At 40.3% G+C, this 26,004-nt stretch overlaps 1 protein-coding gene across 1 annotated transcript in view; it reads left to right on the top strand.

Annotated features, from left to right (window-relative positions):
* The window catches only part of LIX1 (limb and CNS expressed 1), a 48,267-nt gene that overhangs the window by 17,490 nt on the left and 4,773 nt on the right, over positions 1-26,004 (top strand). The window contains exons 2-4 of the mRNA XM_007466865.1: positions 1,978-2,141; positions 16,953-17,093; positions 20,391-20,486. Of these exons, the coding sequence (XP_007466927.1) occupies positions 1,978-2,141; positions 16,953-17,093; positions 20,391-20,486 (401 nt within the window). The remainder of the gene's footprint in view (positions 1-1,977; positions 2,142-16,952; positions 17,094-20,390; positions 20,487-26,004) is intronic.

Below are 26,004 nucleotides of genomic sequence, written 5' to 3' on the forward strand. Positions count from 1 at the left end.
CGGGCCCAGCCGCTCCGCGGCATGTGGGATCCCCCCGGACCGGGTCACGAACCCGTGTCCCCTGCATCGGCAGGCGGACTCTCAATCACTGCGCCACTAGGGAAGCCCCTATTTTAGTACACTTTTATACGCAAGTGTGAGATGCCAATTCAAAATGGTTTAAGGTAAAAGCAGATGTGTTGGTTCAGGAGCTTAAGCTATGACATCAGAACTTAGTCTTTCTTTCTCTATCTCTTGGTTCTACCCTTCTCTATGTTGGCTTTCTTTTCAGCCATGAGTCTCCCTTGCCTGGGCAGCACCATACTTCTCTCCTATAACCCCAGCAACTCTAGTGAAAAAGGAGCATCCAGTCTTCTGACATTTCCAACAAAAGTCCTGGACTCATTGACTCTAAATGACTTGACTTTGGTCTAATCCCCACTCCTCAACCCTGGAGAAGACTTGGTTGAAGGAAAGGTGGTTCTTTAAGGAAAACTTTCGTGCTGTTCCTACAAAGAGGGACAACAAATGCCAGGGAGGCAAAAACAACAGATGTCCTATACCACCTTCAATTATGTCATGGGTTCTCTTATGAATACGGGGATTAACCTCTATGAGGTCCCAGAAATGAGAAATAGCCCACTTGTATGAACCTTATAGGAAAGCAGATTTCCACTCACTCCCCAAAATGACCTTCTTATAGTTAAAACCATTAGCATTTGAAATGGACTACATCAAGATGTGCCAATTACCCAGTCCTCCAATGTGTCCAGAATCAGGCCAAATGGGCAGCTGTCAGTGGTATTGTGCAAGGAATTCCTGCATCAAGCAGAGCTTTGCCTGCATGACCTGAAAGGTCTCTTTTGCCTCTACAATTCTATTATCCTTGTTAATTTCCACAATTCAATTTGCAGTACAGGATAAACAAACCAACCTAATTTGATCTGGAACTTCTACAGGCTATCATAGGTCATTTAATCTAAAACACATGGCTGTAGCCATTACTACGTTTTCTGAAGTCATCTAACAGACGTGGTCCTTAACAAGGTTTCCATGTTATTAGTTTCACTTATGTTTGTTTTTTCCCAGCCTCCTGCTTATTACACAATTGCTTTCATTCTCCTTTGGATTAGGGTAGAAAGGAGCATGAAAGAGTTTTCTTCTTTCTGCCTTTCTCCTCTTAAATCTTATAATAGGTGAGTTCCAATTAAAATTACATTGCTTGGGGCTTCCCTGGTGACGTAGTAGTTAAGAATCCGTCTGCTAATGCAGGGGACACGGGTTCCAGCCCTGGTGCGGGAAGATCCCACATGCTGCGGAGCAACTAAGCCCGTGTGCCACAACTGCTGAGCCTGTGCTCTAGAGCCCGCGAGCCACAACTACTGAGCCCATGTGCCACAGCTACTGAAGCCTACGCACGTAGAGCCTGCTCTCTGCAGCAAGAGTAGTCACCGTAATGAGAAGCCCCTGCACGCTGCAACTAGAGAAAGCCCATGTGCAGCAAGAAGACCCAATGCAGCCAAAAATAAAACAAATAAATAAATTTAAAAAAAAATTACACTGCTCATATTTTTACCTTTGAATTTAGCTTTCACTTTGCAGGTCCAAGAATCTATGAGAAACAGGAGTGGGAGTCATGGATAACCATAGATCTGGACAAAGTTTATTAAGGAAAATTTTCAAAGAAGGAAGAGTGAGATTTTTAAATTTGTTATCAAAAACTAATTTGTAAATTTAATATACTGCAATGCTGTTAGAATTAGGGTGCCAAACCACTTGAGACATACTCATGAAAAAATAAACACATTTGTATTAAATAGTATTTGTTTCTTCCACAACTGAAAGCACCCCACACCCCCACCCCACACAAACATATACATACTCCCTTCTGCTTAAACTGGAAGTGCCTTGTTACACAATCCTACCCGAAAATAAAATGTTGTTTTTGCTAGGGTATGTCCATCCTTAATAACTGATTATATTTCTTGTCTTTTTCAGTGAATGTTGTGTCAATGTTACAGGAATTTTGGGAAAGCAAGCAGCAACAGAGGGCCGCGTTCCCAAGTGAAGGTGTGGTGGTCTACGAGTCGCTGCCGTCTCCTGGACCACCCTTTGTGAGTTATGTGACCCTCCCAGGGGGAAGCTGTTTTGGCAACTTTCAGGTAAGAAGCAACCATAAATTGATCAGTGAAAGCTGATTGAGTTAAAACAGAGTAAGCCCTTTTATAAAATGGTACATTGTAAGTTTTCTTGGGTCTAATGAAAACAGTTGTGCCACATTCCATTATGTAAGAGAAAAATTGGTCAGATATTCCCATTTTTTTAAATGGGAAGTATTTTTTATTAGGGTGTTGTCCACTGATATTTCTTTATGGAAAATGAATTTTATAGTATTTTATTTGCCTGATTGCTGCTGTCTTTTCCCTCAAATATTTTGGAATAAATCTTAAAGAACAAAGGAACTTGGGCAAAGTCCTTCCATCAGGGTCCTTCCATCAGTAGAAAGTCTTCACGTTTATGAAATTTGTAATCAAATACTAATCAATCTACTACACACGAAAGCATGAACCTATAGCAAAGGTTGAGGGTCACAGGGCTGGGTTCAGGCACCTATACTAATCCCAAGTTCTGCCTCTGAATAATTGTAGACCTTTGGGAAATTTATTTAACTTACTGATTTCCCTGATTTTGAGATGCGGAATAATACCCACAGGGTAGGTTGAGAGTCATATGAAATATACATGCAATGTGTTTATCTGATATATAGCAGTTATTCCAAGTATTGTTTTGATAATTAGTATAAAGACTCTTCCAGTTGGTTAATTCTTTGTTATGTTTATGATGGGTGTAAAGATGATACATTCCTAGTTTTACACCTGTTCACACAAAAACATTTGTCTGCATTAACACTCAGTATCTGTGTGCGTTACAAATACTTATTGAGTGTCTAGGAAATATCAAGCACTGGATCAAGTAATGAGGATATGGTCCATACCTTAAGGAAAGAAACGTACAAAAATTATAGTAGTTACATAGTAATATTAGAGGGTCAAGGAAAGCACAAAAGTTGGAGCTTCTCAATTTACCAGTCACCTTTATAAGTACCCCTTTAGTGCAGTAAACTCTCTCTTAATTTTCAATAACTGGCAAAAATCCCTCATTTATAGTTTATGGACAATGTGAAACTCAGAAGCGCTCAACTTTCCCTCTTAGCTTTGACAACTAGGAAGCCCAGAGGCAAATTTTCAGTGTATCTCTTTGTAGTATGTCTATAAAACTTAGTGTCGTGTAATTTTTAGGACTAACCTCATACTTGATATTATTTATATTTCTAACTTTACTCTCCCTTTGAACTTAGTGTGCCTCACTCATTTATTTCGTCCTGTTACCATGTATCTGTTTTATATTATTTCAAATCCTTTGTGTGCCTCACTCATTTATTTCGTCCTGTTACCATGTATCTGTTTTATATTATTTCAAATCCTTTGTGTGCCTCACTCATTTATTTCGTCCTGTTACCATGTATCTGTTTTATATTATTTCAAATCCTTTGTGTGCCTCACTCATTTATTTCGTCCTGTTACCATGTATCTGTTTTATATTATTTCAAATCCTTTGTGGAGTAAGGGGAAGATATAGTTTAATAAATAGACCCACAAACCTATGTCTGCCTAGGGAAGTCAGAAAAGAATTCATGGGAAGCAATCACACACTGAGATGTACAATTGAGGGTGTCTTTGCCAATCGGTAAAGAAGAGATAGCATTCTCAGCATAGGGAACAGTGTGTACAGAGGCATGGAACAAGAGAAAACCACAAGAACTTTCAGAATTTGGGGAGCCTAAGTGTGTCTGTGACAGGGAAACAGTAGGAGATGACGGTAGGCACTCATATCAAACTATAAGGGGTGTTCATGCTTTGCAAAGAAGAACAGTTTTATTCTATACAAAATCAAAATCCCTGAAAGATTCTGAGCAGGAGCATGATATATTCAAATGTGTTTCAGAAAGCTTACTCTGACAGTAGCGTGGGGTAATTTTAAAGAACTGCTTTCAAAACTTCTTACACCGCCAGCCAGTGACGTCTTGCCTTCTACCCTGAGCAGTGGTCAACAGTGGATTTTTACCTCTGACTAATGAAAGTGAACTGCCTGATGAGGATGATTTGAAAATGGCTCTAGAAGCCTTAGACCAGAACTTGATGGAACCCTAGACACTTAGACATGGATGGGGAGCAAGGGAGGGGGAGGAAAGACAGCAAATGAGGAAAGGATTCCCTAATCCACATGAGTCTGAAGGTCCATCATCGAGCGTTCAAGGTGAAGCCTACCTACTCATAGAGAGCTCCCATCAGACTTCCCATTCAGGGGAGGCCTCCTAGGAAAACAGAGCTGCTCAGCCACAGAGCAAGGTTTTGCCAGCCACCTAAATGAATCTGTTTTTTGTTTGTTTTTTGTCCATGAATGTCAATGGACTAAAGATCACCAAACATTTGAAGAAATCCAAAAGAAAAAATTTTTAAAAAGGCCAAGGCAAGCAAACAAAAGAACAGAAATAATTTAAGCAGCAGAGTGTGTAAAAGAGTATTACAATAATTATCTTCAGAAAATTGTGGAAAGATAAGTATCCCTAAAACAGCTAAGAAAAAAGAAGCAAGCAGGGAACAGGAAATTTAAAGTGTGATTGCCAAATTAGAACAATAAAAATAAATAAAAAATGAGTAAACAGATGAATAGACATAGATCACAGCCAAATTAACAAAGGATAACAAAGTAAAAAATGAATAGTAAATTTTCTAGAACTTAGAGCAAAAAGACAAAGAGATGGAAAAAGAGGACAGGAGACATGGGGATAAATCCTGGAGGTAAACATTAATCTAATAAGAGTTCTAGAAGTAGACAAAGGAAATAAGGGGAAGAAATAAGTAACAGAAGCAATTTTCTTTGAGTTAAAGGAAAGCACAAACTTTCATATTGAAATGGCCCACCGTATTCCAAGCAGGATCATGACAAAAAGTCACACAGCTCTGTGGCTGTATGAGACTTAGGGACAGCATTCTGTTTAAAAGATGGATCAAGGGACTTCTGTGCATTGATCTCACTGTTTTTTTGGTTTTTGTTTTGTTTTGTTTTAAGGTAGATTTGATTTATATGTAGGATAGCTATGGGGGAGCTGATATGAAATTGGGCAAAAACTGGCAAACCTGGTCAAAAAAAATTAAAAACTATATATTTGAAAAGATAAACAAGAAAGACATTTGTGAGTAAGAAAAAAAAGTAAAAGACATACACTACACTCAGCATGAGAAAGGGATGTAATCATAGGAGTGTGATATAAAAATACTACATGAACTATTAAAAAAGCATAAAAACTTAGATAATATTGACTTTTTTCTGGGAACTCTGTTATCTTTGCAATTCTTCTATAAATCTAAAATTATTTCAAAATAAAAAGTAAAAAAGAAAAAAAAATGGCTCCAATGGCTCCCTACTAATTTACCTTCTTATTAAAGTTTGAATTCCTTATTCTGGCAATAAAGACTTTACAACTAGCCCCAACTTTCCCAGCTTTATCTCCTGAATTCCTTTCTGAGACTCAGTGCTTCAGCCTGACTGTCCCTCATCCAGGCCTTGACCTCTTCCAGCCACTCCACGCTCATACTACGACTTACTCATGAAGTGCTGTTGCCACCTTCTCTTCATGTCTAAACCCTGACTATCTTCCAGGACTTCACTTAGATATCACATTTTCCATGAATTTTCCCTGAAGCTCCCCACTAAAAATCTTTACCTCTTCTGATTTTCCAGTGCAGTTAGTTATCTCTGCTTCTCTTCTAGTATTTAATGTTTTTTACCTTATGCTACAGCTACTTATGTGCATGTTCTGTCCCTATAATAAAATGTAAGTGCCTCAGGGACAGAGTCTGTATCCTTATCTCCCTAAGATGCCAAGTACTGGGCTTTGCATATAGTAAGTGCCTAATAAATGTTGTTGAATGAATAGCTAAATGATGAATAACAAATCTGAAGAATCAATGAAGTTTATATATGTCCTTTTTAAAAAAAATATAATCACTATTGACAGATATACAAAACAATATATACTATTACATACAACATAATATATCAACTAAGGTATTTCACCTCACTCTGCAAGATGGTGGGCTAGGAAGGAAAAATCAGTAACATTAAAATCAGCTGGGGCTTCCCCGGTGGCGCAGTGGTTGGGAGTCTGCCTGCCGATGCAGGGGACGCGGGTTTGTGCCCCGGTCTGGGAGGATCCCACATGCCTTGGAGCGGCTGGGCCCGTGGGACATGGCCGCTGGGCCTGCGCGTCCGGAGCCTGTGCTCTGCAACGGGAGGGGCCACAGCAGTGAGAGGCCCGCAAACCGCAAAAAAAAAAAAAAATCAGCTGATATTATTATGTTCATATCTGTGATTAAAGTTTTGAAAGTGGATTAATTTGAAACTATTGATTTAAAAAAACCTTCTAATTCTCTCTGAATTTCATTTATGCAAAATAACTTTCCCTCCACCCTATACCCATGATCTCGAATAACCACATTTGGCCATACACACCCATGCATTATGTTTATTCATATGTAATAACTACATTCATTATAATGTACTTAGAATATAATGCTTTTGACAGATCAGTAAATAGATCTAGAGGATATGAGTCTAAGAAATTCTAATGTTCTTGTTTTTGTTTTTGCTTCCTTGAGAATTATGAATTTCCCTATTGTCTCATAAATTTCTACTCCAATTGATAAGACTTCCCGTATGTAGTAAATTTACCATCCTCCTTATAGTCTCTAAAAAATAGAAAAGAAAATTTAAAAAGCTGAACTCTTCAGCAGGTAAGCCTCTTGGTGATTTCTCTGATCATTTCAGGGTTTCCTTTTCCTTATGTTTAAATCATCATATTTTAAGGTTCTCAGGAGGATTGTTAACATCCTTGCTTTAAAAGATCCAGAATTTCCTGAATCAAATATGTTTTGAAAATGTGTTTGGGTGATTGGCTGCCAAATCTTAACCTATTTGGCTCCCCAAAATGTGATTTGAGAAAGGAAAATCAGGAAGGAAAAAAAAAAGAAAGAAAATTTCTCCTAAAGCAATGTCCTTACACTTTTCATGGTCAGTTCAGAAACTGTCTTCAGTGGTTTCAACTAAACCATCTAAATGTTATTTTTACCATATAACCTTTTATCATATTTTTGCCAGCAGTTGGCCTTAAGAGCCTACATGCTCATTCCTGCAATGCCTTTCACGTAATCAAATGTCACCCTTGTGCATTGCAAATCATTTCATGATGGATTATTAATGCCAAGACCATGTGCTGGGACATGGAGAAACCATTATGCCAGCAGTAGCCTTCTTACTGAGCCGTGGACGTCACCTCCAACAGTGCCAAGTAATTGAAAATACTTGAAGTGGACTATGGGACTGGACTGCCAAATTAATCCTTCTGGTTCATGAAAGCTGTAAGAGATTATGCTCATTCATTCTTTAGAAAAGTGGTATTCAGACTGAGCTTTAGTTTTCTGATTAATCAAAGGAAAGCAGTCAAAAGGCTCTGGTGGACACAAACCACTGGTTTTATGCAAGGAAACCTCCCACTGAAGTAAATGGGAGGCTTATGTCCAAAAAGACTAATTAAAGAATTTTCAGTTAGTTTTGATGCCACAACCCAAAAAAAACAGAGATCCAGAGGGAAAGAAAGCAGCCATAACCCTGCCTTTTAACTGTGCCTTCACAAACTACTTCAGTATAGAAAAAGAGAAGTGAAAATACGATTCATTTTTGAATTTCTAAACAATAAATAAAATGATCTACTGTTATTAAATTATTTGTCTTTTAGAAAGTTATACTGAAACACATTAGTGCTTATTGTGTCTTTTATAAAAGAAACTATCTTCTAAGGCATTAAGTAGAGATTCATGCATCTTGGGTGTATTTTCTCTATGCCATTTTTGTCTAGGCAGTTAATCCTTCCCTAGCCCCATATCATGACCATGAAAACTTGCAGTAATTTCCATTTTTTACAATAAGGGCAACACAAGGGCCATCAGATCAACGTTTGGCTCCCCTCTTAATGAACTCAGAAGGAAAGCCACTCATTGTTTCAGCAGCTGTTTTTGTTTCCAAATCCAAAAGGGGGAACTTAATTGAGTATTTTCTCTTATTTTATATTTTGATTAAAAGATTTGTGATTCAAGTTTTGTTTTCAAGCCAGTGATGTGGTCTTCCATATAGTCTGCTAGAATGATTTGGATTAATGTATTTTACTCTTATTTGGAATAAAAAGTAAAACTTCTTTGAGTGTAGTACTATACCATGTGATTATTTATGTGCAAAAGTTATGATTGAATAAAAAATGTATCACCTGGCTAAAACATTGATGTGATAACTTGATTTATTTGAAGTGTAGAACACTCATTCAATGAGATGTCATACTTTTTTTCACGTATTTTGTTATTGTTAAAATTGCTTTACAGAAAAACAGGTGGTAAACACTGGGGTCAGGTACTTAGGCTGTTTGTATCATGCCAGGTGCTGTGTGAAACTGAGACGTTTAATATTTCCAGAGGCAAGCTGTTGATTGATTTTTTTTCTTTTTCATTTCCAACCAGTATTTGGCATTGTGTCGCACAGTTGGGAGGTGTGAGAGGGAACACTCAGAGCAGATGAGTTTCTTCCAAAGCTCTGTCTCTGAAAGACCTTCCATTTTTATGCCACTTGGTTTTCAAACCAAAGCCTTTGCCTGTGAAGACACCTGGAAAAACTACTTTTCCAAGGTACATACTACCTAAAAGGATAGGGGTTTTGTTTTAGTCACTTTTAAGGCAGTAAGCACACTTCACCTGTATTATCAGATATAAAACACATGTTTTATACTTTCATGCGTTGCATGATTCTTCTTCTCAAAGTCCAGGGAATTAAAAGTATATTTAAATCACAATAGAGTAAGTTTATAAAATTAAGTTTTTCCTGAGAGAGAAGGACTAAGAGAAAATTTGATTAATTCATAGACTTGGCTAAATGGAATTGTAATGCTCTCTTTTTTACCGATTATTAAATAAAGTCTAGCCTTAACATTCCATGCTCCAAAGAGAGATTTAGTTCCTGCCATAAAATTGAGACCACTGTCTTGCACCAATGCTGTTTTAATGCCAACTATTACTGTTTGAAATCAACCATGACCTCTTCTCTGTCTCTAGAGTTGTATACCTTGACGCAGATGCACAACATGCTATGAGATGTAACTTAACTTCTAAAGGAGGTATTTCCTGGTAGAAATCTCCACAGGAAAGCATCCTGTTTTGCAACTAATGAGACTCAAAGATAGGAAGGTTAGTTATAACCCCTTCCCATTTGAAAGTCATATGTCAGCTAATGATCAGGCTTTCATGGCTTGCCCATGAAACTGGAAGTGCATATTGTTTTAATGAGACCTAGTTATTCTCCAGAACCCTTTGCTAACTTTACTTTTTTTAATCAAGCAAAGTGAATAGAGATATTCACATATTGTTGTTTCAAATAGAACAGCAGCATATAGTGAAAGGAATGCTTAGGAAAAGTCTCCCTGGTAAATAGACTTGGGACAATCTCCAGGGGAGTCCCCCAGCCTCAGTTGATAAACTTTAGGAAGATGCTCACTGTCTCACAAGCTGCTGAATGAGGAAGAAAGTTTCCCCACCCTACCCCCCCCCCATCCCTCTCTGTGCAGAGCCAAGTCCTTTTACATCAAAGCAACTATAAAAATAAACCAAAACTTTGAGCCCTGATCAATTCATCTTGTCTTCACCTTAAGTTGAAAAAAGAATAAGAAGAAAAGAAAAAAGGGAAAAGGAAAAAACCTCAAGGAGCAAAACAACATGGTTTTGTAATAGTTACCAGGGACCTTGGTCTAGGTATGTGTGTAGAATAGCATTTGTGGCAGAGGTAAAGGAGGAGGAGGCCAGGTGGTTTGTATTATAAAAATAACATTCTGACCCACCATGTGCATGAAACGTTTCTTTCAGTTGACAGGAACTGGTGAGTTTTCTCTGAAAATTGGACTCCCAGACCAGTCCCCTCCCCCATACCTAGCAAAGACCCCCATTCCCGGCACACACAGAGCTCCAAATTGTTCCCAATGTATTTGCAGCCAGCCTGACCTACAGAGAAAGAGACACGATATTAACTTGGGTGACTGAGTCTCCACGGTTGCCCTTTTTCACATCACTGTCTGGAAGGAAAAAAAATGCTAATATATCTACGAACAGATAAATTGGAACACATGCAAGTGTTCATGCTTAGACCAGGGTAGTCAAGGTCTTAAAGAATTGAAAAGGGGACAATTAGTATCAGGGCCTGGTTTGTGGCATTCTTTGTGCTGATGGCTTGCTGTCAGGATGAAACTGAGGTGTTGGTGACACTGACCAGAGCTGGCAGGTCTTACATGCAAACTCTGCAAGTCAGTTGCTGAGACTTGCACTCTGAGTCACAAAAGCAAAACACTCCCAACCACCTGAATGATAGACTTGACAGCCTAAAGGATCTGGGCAAGAATTCTCACCTCTCACAGAGTCAGTTTATTTGGTTTTGCCACCTGCAAAGTCCCAGCTTGGGAGAGCTCCTTGGGTCCCATGGGCTATTGATCAAATGCCACCTAAATAACACTGACCTGCCCTTGGCCCCAGGGAGGACGGCATCTTCAGTTTTGAGTTTGCATGTGGATAAAATCTGTCAAATGTATAATACATGACGGGTCTTATTCCAAAAACCTTGCTCCTTACAGAGCACTTTTCAACTCCTCGGCTACCATTGGTAGACACAGAATAAAGTGTACCTAACTCAGTTTTATACATTTAGGATCTGCAGACCTTTATTTTTCTTGATGTCTTTAAAATGCAAATATAAAAAATTCTAAGAAGTCTGTTGTTTGTTTAAGATGGAGAAAGGTCACTTATATTGATTTCTTTCCACATGCTTTCATAAAGAAAACACTGTAGTTGGGATGCATGGACAGAAGAATCTTAGTGTCCAGAAACAGTCACTCAACACATGTTCTAATACAAAGCAAGGGAAAAACTATCAATAAAATGAGGACTACCAGGAAAGTTACTGTTCAGAGTATAAATTGTCCCATCCTGGCTAGAAAATGTTTCTGTGAACAGTAACACACTTATAATAATTTCAATCTTTATTGTTATCAATAATTAACAATAAAACTAGTATCTTACTAGGCATTCCTATGTTTACAACATGTACGTGGCTACCAAAATTTTATTTCAATTAATTTAAGAATTTCCGTACATCCTAAAAAATGGATTAGCCACTATTTTATTTCAAGACAGCCTACTGACCCACAAATCATTCTTGGTTTAATCTTTCTGTTGCATAGTGTGACACATAGAAAATTATCATGGAAGAAATAAAAACTGCTGAGCAAAAAGGAAAATTGAGACCTCAGTTAAGTTAGGAGTACTTACATACTTCCTAAGGGCCTACTTTTAGAAGAACAGTTGTAAAGGATTTTTTTTTTTTCAACCTGAATGCTGCTGTCCTTGACTTTTGTGTAGAAGTAATTTCTCTAGTGAGCAATTAGCATGTTTGATGTTAGCAGAGGTAGATATACTGTTGTGATATTGTGATTTATAATAACATATATGCGGTCTGATTCCCTGCCAACAGCCCCTGAAACCCCTGGGACTTCCTAAGTGATAGGAGTGATAAAGGTATCTTTTGTTATTTATAACAAATAAAGGGCTATACCACACCTGAGTTTATGTTAATGAGGTGACTTTTGGGGAAGCTCCTAGAGATGGGGCCTGGTTTCTTATGACAGTTTCTTATGACAAGGCACTGCTTCTTCCTTGGCCTTTTCTTCTAAAAGAAGTTGAGTTCATTATGTGGGAATGGGAGGAGATACTCTTGGTGTCTTATGTCAAAATGACCCATGGAATATCAAAGTTGGAGCTTGGGCTAAAGTACTATCTGTACTGATCTGGGGGATGCTGGGAGACTTCAGCCCAATTATATATCTTCTCTATCCCAAGGTGGGTGACCATTTCTGTGACAAGCAGATTAGTATAGTGGTTAAAAATCTGGGCTTTCAAGTCAGACAGACATGGGGTTTAATCTTGTTTTGGTAAGTTTTTAAGTTGTATGACCTTAGGATATGTAACCTCTGTTTTTCTTGTGGGTGGAATAAGGATAACAACAAAACCAACTTCATAGGATTGTGGTAATAACTAAATGTGACAATTGACATAAGCTGCTTAGCTCAGCATCCAGCATATAGAGTCAGCAGTGAGGATTACTGTTAGTGAGCTCTCCCTCAAGGGTGGGCTGAGGGAGTTCCCAATTGCCTGATGTGAGCAAAGCCTTTGTATTAGCTATCTATGTCTGGGTAACAAATTACTGCAAAACTTATCATTGTCTCACACAGTTTCTGAGGATCAGGAATCTAGAAGCAGCTTAGTTGGGTAGATCTGGCTCAGGGTGTTCCAGAGGTTTCAGTCAAGCCATCAGCTGGAGCTAGAGTCATCTGAAGGCTTGATCGGATCTGGAGGATCAGCTTCCAATCACACTCAGAAGGCTGTTGGCAGAAGGTGTTAGTTAGTTCCTTACCACGTGTGCCTTTCAGTAGGACTGCTCAAAACATGCCAGCTGACTCTTCCCAGAGATAAAGCAACTGTGACCAAGATGGAAGCCACAAGGTCTTTTATAACCTAATTTAAAAAGTGACATACCTTAGCTTCTGCCATATTCTATTGGTTTCACACACCAAACCTGTACAGTATGGGAGGGGACTGCACAAGTGTGTGAATACCAGGAAGCAGAGATCCCTGGGGGTTATCTCAGAGGCTGGATACCACTGCCTTTAAATGGTTTTCCTAAGCAATGCCACAGATGCTCTTTTTTTTTTTTTTTTGGCTTTAATTTTAGAGTTGGGAGGCTTTGAAATGATTATAGTGTTTTATAATCTACCAGCAAATGAAAGGCATCCAAGCCTCAAGATAAATGTCTGAGTGGGGTCTGCTAGCCACTTGAAAAGCATGTGGCTCCACATACCAAAGAAATCCACAGCTGACTTTAGTAAAATCTTGACTGTTAAATATTCCAGCTCTGTACTTTCACAAAGTGCAAAGGACAGAAGTTGTCTCTCTATATTAACAAGTAAGAATGGTTAGCGGATAAGGCATGGTTTACAAATCTGTATTTATGATTGGGGTCTGGCTGAAAAACAGCAAGAATAAACCATACAACCTGGGAAGTCTAATTCCAGCAGGAAGTTGCTTTGAAATAACATCATACTTCATTCACTCCCCAACTGGTGTCTTTGACGACCAGTTTGGACACATCAATAAAACGTCCTGTCACTTACCATATTTTATTTTCTTGCAGCATTTCCCACTGTTGGATGGTAACTCTAACAGTGCCTGTTCTTACAGCAGAATCCACACTCTGATTTAGATTTGCCAAGTAGATTGCTTTTAGCTAAATTTCTTGTCCAAGCACAGGTCCTTATGGTTCGAGAGTTCCCATTAAAAGATCCCTAAAGAAAAATATACAGCTTTACTGGCTTGGATTTGTAGCTCCAAAATTTAAAAGAAAGCGGCTGGTTAACATTATAGACATTTTGAAGTACTTGTCTTTCAGAAATGCAAAAAACAATAGCAAGAAAAGCCTTTGATGGCTCAGAATTTATTTTATTTTATGTACTTATTAATTGGTACACTTTCTCCCCCATTTTAACCAAAGATCCTGTACATTGAAACAATAAAATAAGTAAAGACATGTGTCTGCTTTAAAATCTCAAAATTGGTTAAGTCTCATAGTCCTCTTCCATGCTTTCTGGGTAGAGGCTCTTTCTGTTCGCTCAGCCCTGCAGCACTTTGATCTCAGAAGCAGTGCCATTTGGTTGTAAATGTATGTGGCGCCTTTGATCTAGTACTTAGCTGGTCTTATTTAAAATAGATAGCTTCTTTTATCTAAGTAGTGTTTACTAGGTCTCTCTCTATGAAAGATGGTTTAAATTGCTATTATTTAGATAGAAAGTTATATAAAGTTTCTTAAGAGTGCCCAGATCTGAATCTAATTCTCTAAATTCTAAAACCCCAATGGCATTATTATAGATTACATACAGCAAATTCCTGTTAAAATGAGCTGCTTTTACAGATGTCAGGTAATATTTGCAAAAACTTTGTTTGCTTTTTAACAGGGAACTGATTTTCCAAAGAATAATAAACATATCCTACACTCAGGCAAAAATAGTACTCTCAGAGTGTCTGAACTTAATGGCCAATTTTCCCTCTGAAATTCACATATTAGTATATTTTTATGTTACTGGGTTATGAATACTATAAAGTGTATATTGAAATGGGACTTTTTAAAGTAATAAGTATATATCTTGAATTCTCTTCTTTAAGAGGATTTCTTGAATATTTTGTCAGGCACACTAGTGACCTGTGTTTGAATTTCCTAGGCTGCATTCAATTATTCATTCAACAAACTATGTTGCAGGTGCAAAGATGCAGAGATGATTAAGTCACAGACTCTGCCCTTAAGTTGCTCACAGTCTGGGGTCAATGGGCAGAGGACTAGTAGACAATTACACAATAGTGTGGTGTGTGCCTCTTATGGATGCTGGCCCTTCCAGCCTGCAGTTGGGACTGGTCAGGGAAGGCTTCCTGGAAGAGGTGGTACCCAAGCTTCAGTTAGACTGCTGACTCAGAACTCAATGTCCTGTAAATTCCCAGCCAAGTCCATAATGCAAAGACAATCTATCTGCCTAACTCCTCTGATCCCCCCAACCCTGGTTTAATGCAGGTGGCCTAAACCTTGAGAAAGGTCTTGAAGAGCGCTGCTGCCTAAAGCTACCCCAAAGCCCTCTAGCTTGTCATTCAACACTAAGGAGAAAAAGCCCAAACCACCTTTCACATACATATTTAGAAATTTAGCTCCATTCTTCATTTAAAGGAAATATTGGAAATCTCCTTGTGTTGTTTAAGTTAAAATAGCTGCCTTTAATTGTTCTGTTAGGCTCCTGACACATGTTTTTTCCTTCCTCCTTGGTGTCGTGTTCCTACCATTTCAGAAGTCTTGTCATTACTTTGTCCACGTACTAACCATACATGAGCATTCCAAGAACTGACCTTGGGAGTAAGCACTCTGGAGGATGCTCAAGAAGTATATAAGGGGCACTTCCCAGGCCTGGAGGTTGGGGGAAGGGCAAGAAGAGGTAATCCATAGTCAAGTACAGGATCGTTGTACTAATAGTCACAACTGTTCTAGGGAGGTCACAGGGGGCATATCAGAGGGGGCCAGGGCCTGACCTCAGGGGACTCATACTGGGTCTGTGGAGATGGAGAAGAGAGGCGGCCTCTGGAGGACATGAGCGCATGAGTTTGGAGTGTTCTTGGATCAGTGCAGGGATGGTCAGCATGGGGCAGGTGAGGTAGAGGCAGGAATGTGCTAAAAGCAAACTGGAAGGGTTTGGCTTTTTCTCAATGGTGCTATGAAGCCCTTGAGGCACAAAACTGCAAAATGAAGTGGGGTCTTTGGTACTTTTCCTCTTCTTTGACGTCAGTAACCAAGCACTACTGATTCTGAGAATCTTGCATTCCAGGTAGTGGGCACCTTGGAGACCAGAGAGCCTAGCCTTCCCATTTGCCCATTGAGGAAATAAGATCCAAAGAAAGAACAAGCAGCCCAGGTCTCACAGTCACTGAATGGCAGAGGCAAGGGTGTCTGGCCATCCTGTTGACCAGGACGCAGGCCTGGGCTTCTCTTCCTGGGGCTTGTTTCCCACTAGGAGTCCTGGAGTAAGATCTAGGACATTAGACAGTTCCTAGGAGCCTGTAGGAGAGAGCCATCACACCGTGGGGTCCTTCAACATGTGTGATCTCCAGGGGCAGTGCAGTTCTCATAGGGCTTCATCCTCTATCTGGACCCAGGGTCCACACCAAACCAGAACTTGAATAAGAAGAGTTGGTAAGAAAAGAGACAGAGAGGACAGAAAAGAATCGGGTTAAATTGAGCAGACCCATGTGAGCCACAGGAAGGCCAGGCTAAGAGGATGGAGAGCAGTATTAAATTGGGGATAAATGAATTTTTTGTGTGTGAGTTACTAATCATAGGCTGCCTATGGCCCCTAACTTCAGGAAAGCCAAACTTCCTGTCCCACCCAAACTGCGTGGATTGAGAGCAAGGTAGATAAAGGTGGTCCTCAAGAAAATCAGGGGACTATTATTGGAAGGAGGGTGAGGAATAAATGCTGGAAAAGCAAAAACAGTAGATTTTGACAGCAGCCCCTTTGTCCTAACCTGAAGGTTAAAAAGTATAAGCCTGAGATGTTCTCATAGAGTGTGGCTGTGTGCTGGGTATTCTCACTGCTTTCTCTATATTAACTAATTGAGCCTATCTTCAACCCTGTAACACAGGGACTATTATTATTCCCATTTACAGAGGAGGAAATTGAGGCACAGAAAGACTAATTTGTCCACAATCTTTCAGCTAGTAAGTCCCAGAGTTGGGATCTGAACCCAAGGAGACTGACTCCAGAACCTGTGTTTTTAATTATTGTGTTAAAAGTGACTCCCATTTTCCTTCCTTACTTACTTTTTTTCTCTCTGAAATAAGGATTTGAGGAAGGCCCTGATAATGAATGTAATCACCTAGCACAGAATAGTAGCCATTATTTTTTTTGTTATTATTTATTAACAGAGTATGAAAGCATCTGGTACCTAGTAGACATTCAACGACTGTGAAATAAGACAAAAACATTTGAAGACTAACCAAGACATTTGCTGGGCTCTAGGGCTGAAAGAAAATCTGCATGATCTTCAGGGGATTAGCCATGGGTATGGAGGAATAGCTGCAGACAGTATATGTATAAATAGAAATGTCCAGAGACCCACTGAGATGGGGCGAAATGGTGAGATGCTGAATTCTTTAATGACTCCTTTTCTCCTTCCCTTCTTAAGTGCTGCTTAAGTAGAGCTGAGGCCAGACGTGATGCAGCTAAAGTGGCCCTAATCAACTCCCTCTTCAATGAGCTGCCCTCTCGCAGGATCACCAAGGAATTCATTATGGAGAGTGTGCAGGAAGCAGTTGCCTCCACTAGTGTGAGTACCCACCAGGGAAGGGAAAAGCTGACTATACTGAGAGTACGGAGCCATTTGAATCTTGGGAGATGCTAATGTGAACAAGTTCTTTAAGAATTGTGCAGGTACTGCTGGTGGGAATGTGAATTGGTACAGCCACTATGGAGAACAGTATGGAGGTTACTTAAAAAACTACAAATAAAACTACCATATGACCCAGCAATCCCACTACTGGGCATATACCCTGAGAAAACCATAATTCAAAAAGAGTCACGTACCAAAATGTTCATTGCAGCTCTATTTACAATAGCCCGGAGATGGAAACAACCTAAGTGTCCATCGACAGATGAATGGATAAAGAAGATGTGGCACATATATACAATGGAATATTACTCAGCCATAAAAAGAAACGAAACTGAGCTATTTGTAATGAGGTGGATGAACCTAGAGTCTGTCATACAGAGTGAAGTAAGTCAGAAAGAGAAAGACAAATACCGTATGCTAACACATATATATGGAATTTAAGGGAAAAAAAATGTCATGAAGAACCTAGGGGTAAAACAGGAATAAAGACACAGACCTACTAGAGAATGGACTTGAGGATATGGGGAGGGGGAAGTGTAAGCTGTGACAAAGTGAGAGAGTGGCATGGACATATATACACTACCAAACGTAAAATAGATAGCTAGTGAGAAGCAGCCGCAGCAGGTTTTGGGCTTCCCTGGTGGCACAGTGGTTAAGAATCCACCTGCCAATGCAGGGGACACGGGCTCAATCCCTGGCCCGGGAAGATCCCACATGCCGCAGAGCAACTAAGCCCGTGCGCCACAACTACTGAGCCCACGTGCCACAACTACTGAAGCCCCCGTGCCTAGAGCCCGTGCTCTGCAACAAGAGAAGCCACCACAATGAGAAGCCTGCACACTGCAACGAAGAGTAGCCCGCCGCTCGCCGCAACTAGAGAAAGCCCATGTGCAGCAACGAAGACCCAATGCAGCCAAAAATAAATTAATTAAAAAAAAAAAGAATTGTGCAGGTTTTATTTTTAACCCATTAAATCATTAATTTTCAGCAGAAAGAACACTTGGACTGGAAATCATGATATTGGAGCTGCCTCCCTATTCCATGTCTCAGTAATATTCTTTAGCCTCCCTGGATTAATCACAATTAATCAAGCTTTAAATCAAGGTGGATCAAATTATCCACCTTGATTTGTTTATTTGAATGTTTGCTGTTTGAGGAGCATAGATTCTTTTAGGGCCTGAGAATGCATGCCATTGAATACTGCTTTAACCTAGAGATAAAGAAATTCAATTTTTCCCAAACTTGACGAATCATACATATTATCTGAAGTGCTTATTAAAAGTGCCAATTCCCCAGCCAATGTGAGGTCCTTCAATCTATGTTTTGAAGGAAACAGACTGCTTCGATATGGGAAAAGCCATATGCCCAATATTTGTTAGCTGTTAGAATTATCATGCTTAATATCAACTACTTTTTTCAGAGAGCTTTGGAAATCTCTGTAATGGATGTAATTAAATACAAAGTGCTTTGAGAGCCAAAAACTCTGTCTTAGAAATTTAGATAGGACATTTTCTCGGCAGTCTAGGAGTACAGTAGATGATTTGCCCCATCAATTTTTGGTGCTTTTGATCCTCGTACCTCCAAATTATAAACCATTTTAACCATGGAGGAAACCTTGGGTCTCAACTGGGGCAGGTGTCGCCCTGTCTGTCCTTCAAGTGCAGAAACTTGGCATTACCAAAGGGATTAGCCACCTCCTAGCTTTGCCTTTAGCATGGATCAACGCCATCTGAGATTTTCATTCTCTGATTCCCTTAATCTGACTATAAAGGTTCTGTCATTCTGGAGAAGCTACTGATAATGAAGGTGACATTATCACACTAGCTGTGACCTTTTTGCTGCTTTTCCCCCTCATAAATGCTCTTATCATGCAGAAGAGAGATAAGGGGAGAGGCGGAGGCGGGGACTGAGAGTGGTTGTCCTGGCAGAGAGACCTCAGGGAGCTCTGGTCTATATCTGCTCTAAGGATGAAAGGAAGCCTTTATTTTCCTGCCCTGTAAATTTCAAGTGCCTTTGAGGAAGAGAAGTTAGGAAAATGATGCCTGATTTATATGTGTGGAATTTACTCAGGAGCAGGGAGGTACCCTCAGTGTAAATGTAATTTATCATTTTTTCATGGAAATTTCTAAGGAAGGAGAATATATATGGTTTGCAGGCTTCTGGATGGATTTCCTCTGGGATATTTAAAAAGCCAACATAAATATTTCAGCAGTAGTGTGTTAATGTTATTGCATTCAAAAGCTATAAATTTGCTGCTATCTGATGCTGGCAGTTGTTTGTTCAGTCTCACAAAGCCATTGCCCACCTTCCCAGGAATCCAAGGCCATGGGATATTGAAGCGCAGGTCCCAATGCCATTCCTGAGTTCATGTCAGCCTTTTTAATGCCACTCCCCCTAACCAAATTGAAGGGGAATTTCATTTCTTCCCATCACCCACCCACCTTGTTTCCTAAAGATTAAGTGGTCCAAAAGTGAAAAATTATAAACCAAAATCCATGTCTCCAGGCCGAACACCAGCATATTATGAAAGGCTCCCATTAAGAATCATGGTGGTGGGCTTCCCTGGTGGCGCAGTGGTTGGGAGTCCGCCTGCTGATGCAGGGGACACGGGTTTGGAAGATCCCACATGCCGCGGAGCGGCTGGGCCCATGGACCATAGCCGCTGGGCCTGTGAGTCCGGAGCCGGTGCTCCACAAGGGGAGGGGCTGTGGCAGTGAGAGGCCCGCGTACCACAAAAAAAAAAAAAAAAAGAATCATGGTGGTAAAATATGAATGGTCCATACAACTGGAGATTTTTTCCCTGTTAGTTACATAATTTGCTTGGTGATCATTGGAATCTTACAGAGCAAGTCAGCATTTCAAGATTTCGATAATGGATGAAAGCAGCCTTGGAGAGCAACTGCTCAAACATTAATGCCACCACAAACAAAAACTCTGTGGAGAGATACAGGAATTTCTGCTTTGGGATAATTATTCTTTTTGAGTATATAATAAGTTAACATTCTAATCAAAAGCTAGATTCAAGTTGATTACAAAATCCTCTTAACTATGAGTGACGGTGAGAGTAAGGATTTTATCCCAAATCAACTGGAGACGGTTGTAGTGTTGTAGGATGCACCCCTGAAGGGTTAGGACAATAGAAGGCTCAATGTGAGGCCACAGAATTAACTCATGACCACCCAAAGAAGAGGAGGAAAAACCCATGATATTTTCCTTTTCTGCTTACTTCCCAAGGGCACTTTGGATGACGCGGACGACCCCAGCACCAGCATTGGAGCCTACCACTACATGCTGGAGTCAAACATGGGGAAGACCATGCTGGAATTTCAGGTACCTGCTTCCTTCCACATATTTGTTTTGCTACACAACCCCCAGAAGCCTGGGGGAATGCCACTCATCATTAACAGCCCCTGTCCCAATAATCAACTCTTTTTTTGTTTTGGTCATTTTAATTTAACCCTGCTAGAATCCAGCACTGTGCTCCCTTTTAGCCGCACCTCAGGAGGCTAAAACAAAAAAACAAACAGGCACAATCTTTGCTTTCTTTTTTTTTTTTTTTTTTTTTTTTTTTTTCTTGCGTTATGCGGGCCTCTCACTGTTGTGGCCTCTCCCATTTGCGGAGCACAGGCTCCGGACGCGCAGGCTCAATGGCCATGGCTCACGGGCCCAGCCGCTCCGCGGCATGTGGGATCTTCCCGAAACGGGGCACGAACCCGCGTCTCCTGCATCGGCAGGCGGACTCTCAAGCACTGCGCCACCAGGGAAGCTCAATCTTTGCTTTCTTAAAGGAAAGTAAAAGACTTAAGCTAAGAAACAGGCGGGGAACATTACAGTCTTATGACCCTATTAACATTTTACCAGCTTTTCAGTATAAAGCTCCCCCTTAAACCAAATCAAACAGTTTGAAGTGTTGGTTGTGACCATTTGGTTCTTAATTTTCAGAAGTCATGGATGAAGGTGCCTGCAGTGTATATTAAACAATTTTCCCCTCAGTTATGGTATTTCTGTTAAACAAGATCTGCCATCTCCTATTGTTAACTAAATCAAAACATTTAGCAACCTGTAACCCTTTTCATTCCACTGCTGACAAGCAATAATAGAGCTGAGGAACTATATTACCTGTTATTTGCAAATTAAATAATTATATTAATAGCAATAAGAATAATAATATCTAACGCTCATTGTATGCTTACTTTGGCACCGTGCTAAGCATTTAACAAATCTTACCATAATTTAACCCTCACAATAAACATGTGAGTATTTCTTATCCCCATGTCTTCATTGAAGGAAGTGTGTCATACAGCTTAGCAAATGGCACAGCCAGGGTTCAGACCCAGGCAGTCTGATTTCTGAATTCACACTCCTATTATCCTATATTGGGCTGGGCAGACAAAACTTCAGAAGTTATTGAGAATGAAAAGAGCACTCTCTAAAAAATTAAACATGAATACAGTTGACCATCCATATACATCAATGCCAGAAGGAATCAATATGCAATGTTATAATGAGGAGACTTTACCCGCCAAGATTTCTATTTTTTTAGGTTAGATTCCAAGAAGCAGTCAGAATATAAAGTTTTATGGACACAAATGTTCATCATGGTATAATTTACAGTGGTGTTACAGCTGAGCCCTGAAGCCACCACCTTCCAAATACCATCTTTGGTACCTTTCAAACTCTTTTCCTGACTATAATGGCACAGCCACCTCTCAGGTGGATATGTCCCACCTGCCCATTTTTAAAAACCAGTAATTTTCCTCATCACTCTCTCATTTGATTGACACAAAATACTATTTCTTCACCCTGCCCTAGGAAGATCTCAGTCATCCAGGTCTCTCCTTAAGCGGTTGTGGTCTCCCTGACCTTTGATGTTGCTTGTCTTGGTTTGGAAGAGACCTTGAAGCTCACCTTCTGGTGTAGACAGGGGCATGCAGCAGCTCAGTGGTTCTGAGCCCACGCTTGGGAGTGGGCTCAGCTGCGCATCTCTAAATCTGTTTCCTTGTTTGTACGTAAATCAGGAAGAATAATAGTAGCAATAATAGTAGCGGTGCTACCTCACTGTGCTATTGTGAAGACTAAGTGGGACCACATAGAAAGTCCAGAACAGTTCCTGGCATATGGTGCTATATGGTTAATGCTCAGTGAAAGCTGACAACTGTTATTATATATATTTCTGAAGAAGGACTGCTTCATTTGAAATGCCAGAGGCTCCCACATGGATTCCCTTGACAACTTTATTTAACCTAAAGGCTTTACATGAGGACAAGGTAGCTCCCCTGCATTAAATGTTTCAGGGCCCTTGCTATAGAATAAAAGAGTGGAACTGTCAAGGTTTTTTTTTTTTTTAATCTTCCATAACAATCTAAAGTCAAACAGAGAAAAAAAATAAAAGGAAAGAGCATGACACAAGAGAAGGGACACAAACTGTTAAAAACCATACAGACCTACATGTAAAGCCTGTGCTACCACTTGCCACCTGTGAGCTCAACCATTCAGAGACTCAGTTTTCCCATCTACAAAATAAGCATCACGATGCCCATTGTGTAGGCTTTTTGTGGGGCGTATATAATATGACATTTATAAAACATTTAGCATGGTGATTCTCCAAGGAAGAATCTCATTTATGTTAATTCCTCCCCCCTCAACCCTGACAGAAGAATATTGTACTTCTTTTATTATACAATGAATGTTGCCTGGCCCAGTACATAATAGCTTGTATAGGATTTAGTAGCTATTTTCAGAAAAATCAAGAGTGATTTTTTAACACAGTGGGTTAGTTTGCCAAATATAGGGAAGGCAAGATTTTTTTTAAAAAAAATTCTTAAAATTCTGTCCAAGTACTATGAAAGGCTGTACTCAACCATCTTTTAGTAATACTTTAATTGCCTTGCTACGGGCTGCATGTTTTCTGTGTGGTCTGTGTAGTAAGGTATTTAAATACATGAAATAATAATTTGAATCATACTGTGGAAATGCTTCCTAAATTCTCAAAATGGAGGCTGGGTGCTGGATGAGGGACAAAGGAAGAGGAAGATGTGAGGGCAGGAAAAATCCAAACTCCCTCCTCCCAGTAGGGATTCTGGCAACCCAGGAGGAGGGCCAGGAAGCACATCCCTCTTCCTTCCGCCAGCTCCAGGTCGCCTGCTGGGTTCCTACACATTCCTTGGTGGCCTGGGTTAAATGCATCAGCTTGTTTCTGCACATAATGGGAATTGACCACAGACCTGGGCTGTTTGCAGTCAACACAGCAATTCAGTACCCCTGGTGGGGAATAGATGTGTGTTTGTATCTAGCTATGGATGACTATACCATATAAAAACAAGACTGGTGTCTCCTGACTGCCTGCAGGCTTTCAGGGGGGCCATCAAGGAGGCAGCGCTCAGAGGAAACATGATATATGCTTCTGCTTACCTTCACTTCGTGGGAGGGAGGCTGGGATGCCTGTTTAAGGTAGCCTTGCCCCTCACCATAGAGAAAACTGCCTGATGTTTGCGGGGTGGGATGGCCACTGGGTCTTGTCAAGGTCAGATTCAAGGCAGACTTTGACTGAAGCTGGTTAATATATTTATTCTGAAGCCTAATGCAGTCCAAAGACGAGTTGTTTATTTACATCTTTGCTAAATTCTCCAGGTCGCCTTTTAAAACTTCATCCCATAAACAAATTTCCTCTTAAATCTATTCTCTTGGGTGGGGAGATTGTGCCCACCTGTTTTTCAAGTTCTCCATTTACACTGTTTGTTTTTCTTATTTCTGATGAATCACAGAACCAAGCCAGTCTCCCAGACAGAGTTCCAGAGAGAAGCAGTGTACATTTTCTCCCCCTGGAGTAGCTGGGAGGCCAAACATTGTTTCTCATAGGAGGCAACACTAGGAAGCACTGTGAGGACAGAGCCCAGTTGTTGTTGGTTTAAATTTAATGAATGACAAAATGAACCAGAAAAGCTGTAGAATGAAAGCTACAACTGCAATTTCCTTGAAGAGAAAGAAAACGCAGGGCTTGATTCACCATTCGATTTTAAATTTACTTTGCTGAAGGGGACTGGCTATATAATTTATGGGGCCAGGGCAGAATGAAAGTTCAGGGCCTTTTATTCAAAAATTACTAAGAATTTCAAGACTACGGAGCACTAAACCAAGCTCAGAGCCTCTGTGCCTGCACAGATCACAAGCTCGTGAAGCCAGCCTTGTCCCTGAGACAAATCCCCAGAAGGGCCCAGACTAGGGTAAGAAGAGTTAGGCATTGAACTCAGGTACAAAATTTAAAGGAGCATCAAAAAATTCAGTAATCAAGGCAAATAATATTATAATGCAGTATTTTAAAAACTCAAAATAAATGTGCAAAACTTCATAACAAACAAAACATCCAAATTTTAAATAAAGACAGAATTTTAAATAAAAGACCCTGAACTTGTACGACGTACCTTAAATCTTGCTTGACTCACCTCACCCTAGTCCCAGCCCTACCTCTAGGCCAGCTTCTTGCTTATCTGTCAGCCCACCCAGTTGACCCAGGCTTCTAGATCAGCCCACGTAACAAACACAGTACAAAGACTTCAGTGAGGAAGGAGCAGGACAGGTAGATCACCAAACAGACTTCCTTCAAAGTGATAGGGCTTCGACAGGTAGAAAATGAGGCTGTGAAGACCAGACAGTGAAAAGTCATGGTGAAACGATGAAACGAATCCTCACAGAAGTCCCTGGCTACCCTCTCCTTGCCGCTGTGCCATAATGCAAGGATTTCCAATGGAATCAATGTGAGGCACACAAGGATTTCCCGGGGTTGAGCCCAGGATTCATACAGCTTCAGGAAGATCTGAAGATAGTGAACTTGGTCATATGAGGGGAAATAAAGAGGTGGGACAGGAAGAATGTGGAAATATTACAATGTACTTTATATGATGATGGTGAGAGTCATATCCCCAGAGAGGAGAGCAAGAACTAGATCAGGACATAAGGTAAGAAGGCAGACGGAAGGTTATCTTTCCTGGGGGATTTTAGGAACACGAGCAGCAATGAAGAAGAGGCAGTTGTATTACTGCAGAGGGAAAAACTGCTTGGTGATAGAATAGATATTTGGGGAATAAGGAGGAGGAGGATTCTCTTCTTGCAGGCAGAAACAGTTCAGGTCTCTGTGGGGAAGTTTTTGAGAGATGTAGGTTGCCAAGGCACATGGGAAAGATTTCTGGTTCTGTTCACAGAATTGTGGGTTCGGAAGTCTTAGGAGAACTGCTGAGTGGCATGAAAGAAATTTATCTGGATGGGGGGCTTAGTACACAGATAAGAATAAGAGCTGAGAGGACGTTGGAAGAAAAATATATTACTAAGGCAACAATCGTCAGAGGATGGAATTAAGAGCTCTGTTGGCAATAGGTTGTTTCTCAAACTGGGCCACAAGGATGCAAGGACAATGCCAAGCGGGCTATTGGAAGCCACAGAATAAACTCAGTATATCTTTCTGGGTTGTCAGCTTTACATGAAGATTGCAGGGTGGGGAAAGGAGTGGAGTCGTGTTTATTTTCTTCTTTTAAAAAAATGCGCAAACAATAGAATACAAAATTTAAGTGGAATCTTAAGATAAAACATAGGACAAAATGTCTTATTTGTAAATATTGTCCCTCCTATAACACGGTAGAGACTATTCCATATCAGAACCAAAAGAGCATTCCTATTCATTTTTATGGCTGCAAAGCATTCACTGAGTAGGCTTGAGGGTACGGTAAGAAGGGCAGCACAAATTTATCTTCCTCAGTTACTGGGGTTACTTTTTTTTTTTTTTTTTTTTTTTTTTGCGGTACGTGGGCCTCTCACTGTTGTGGCCTCTCCCGTTGCAGAGCACAGGCTCCGGACG

Source organism: Lipotes vexillifer, unplaced genomic scaffold, assembly GCF_000442215.2.
Source record: "Lipotes vexillifer unplaced genomic scaffold, Lipotes_vexillifer_v1.1 scaffold364, whole genome shotgun sequence".
Lineage (NCBI taxonomy): Eukaryota > Metazoa > Chordata > Mammalia > Artiodactyla > Lipotidae > Lipotes > Lipotes vexillifer.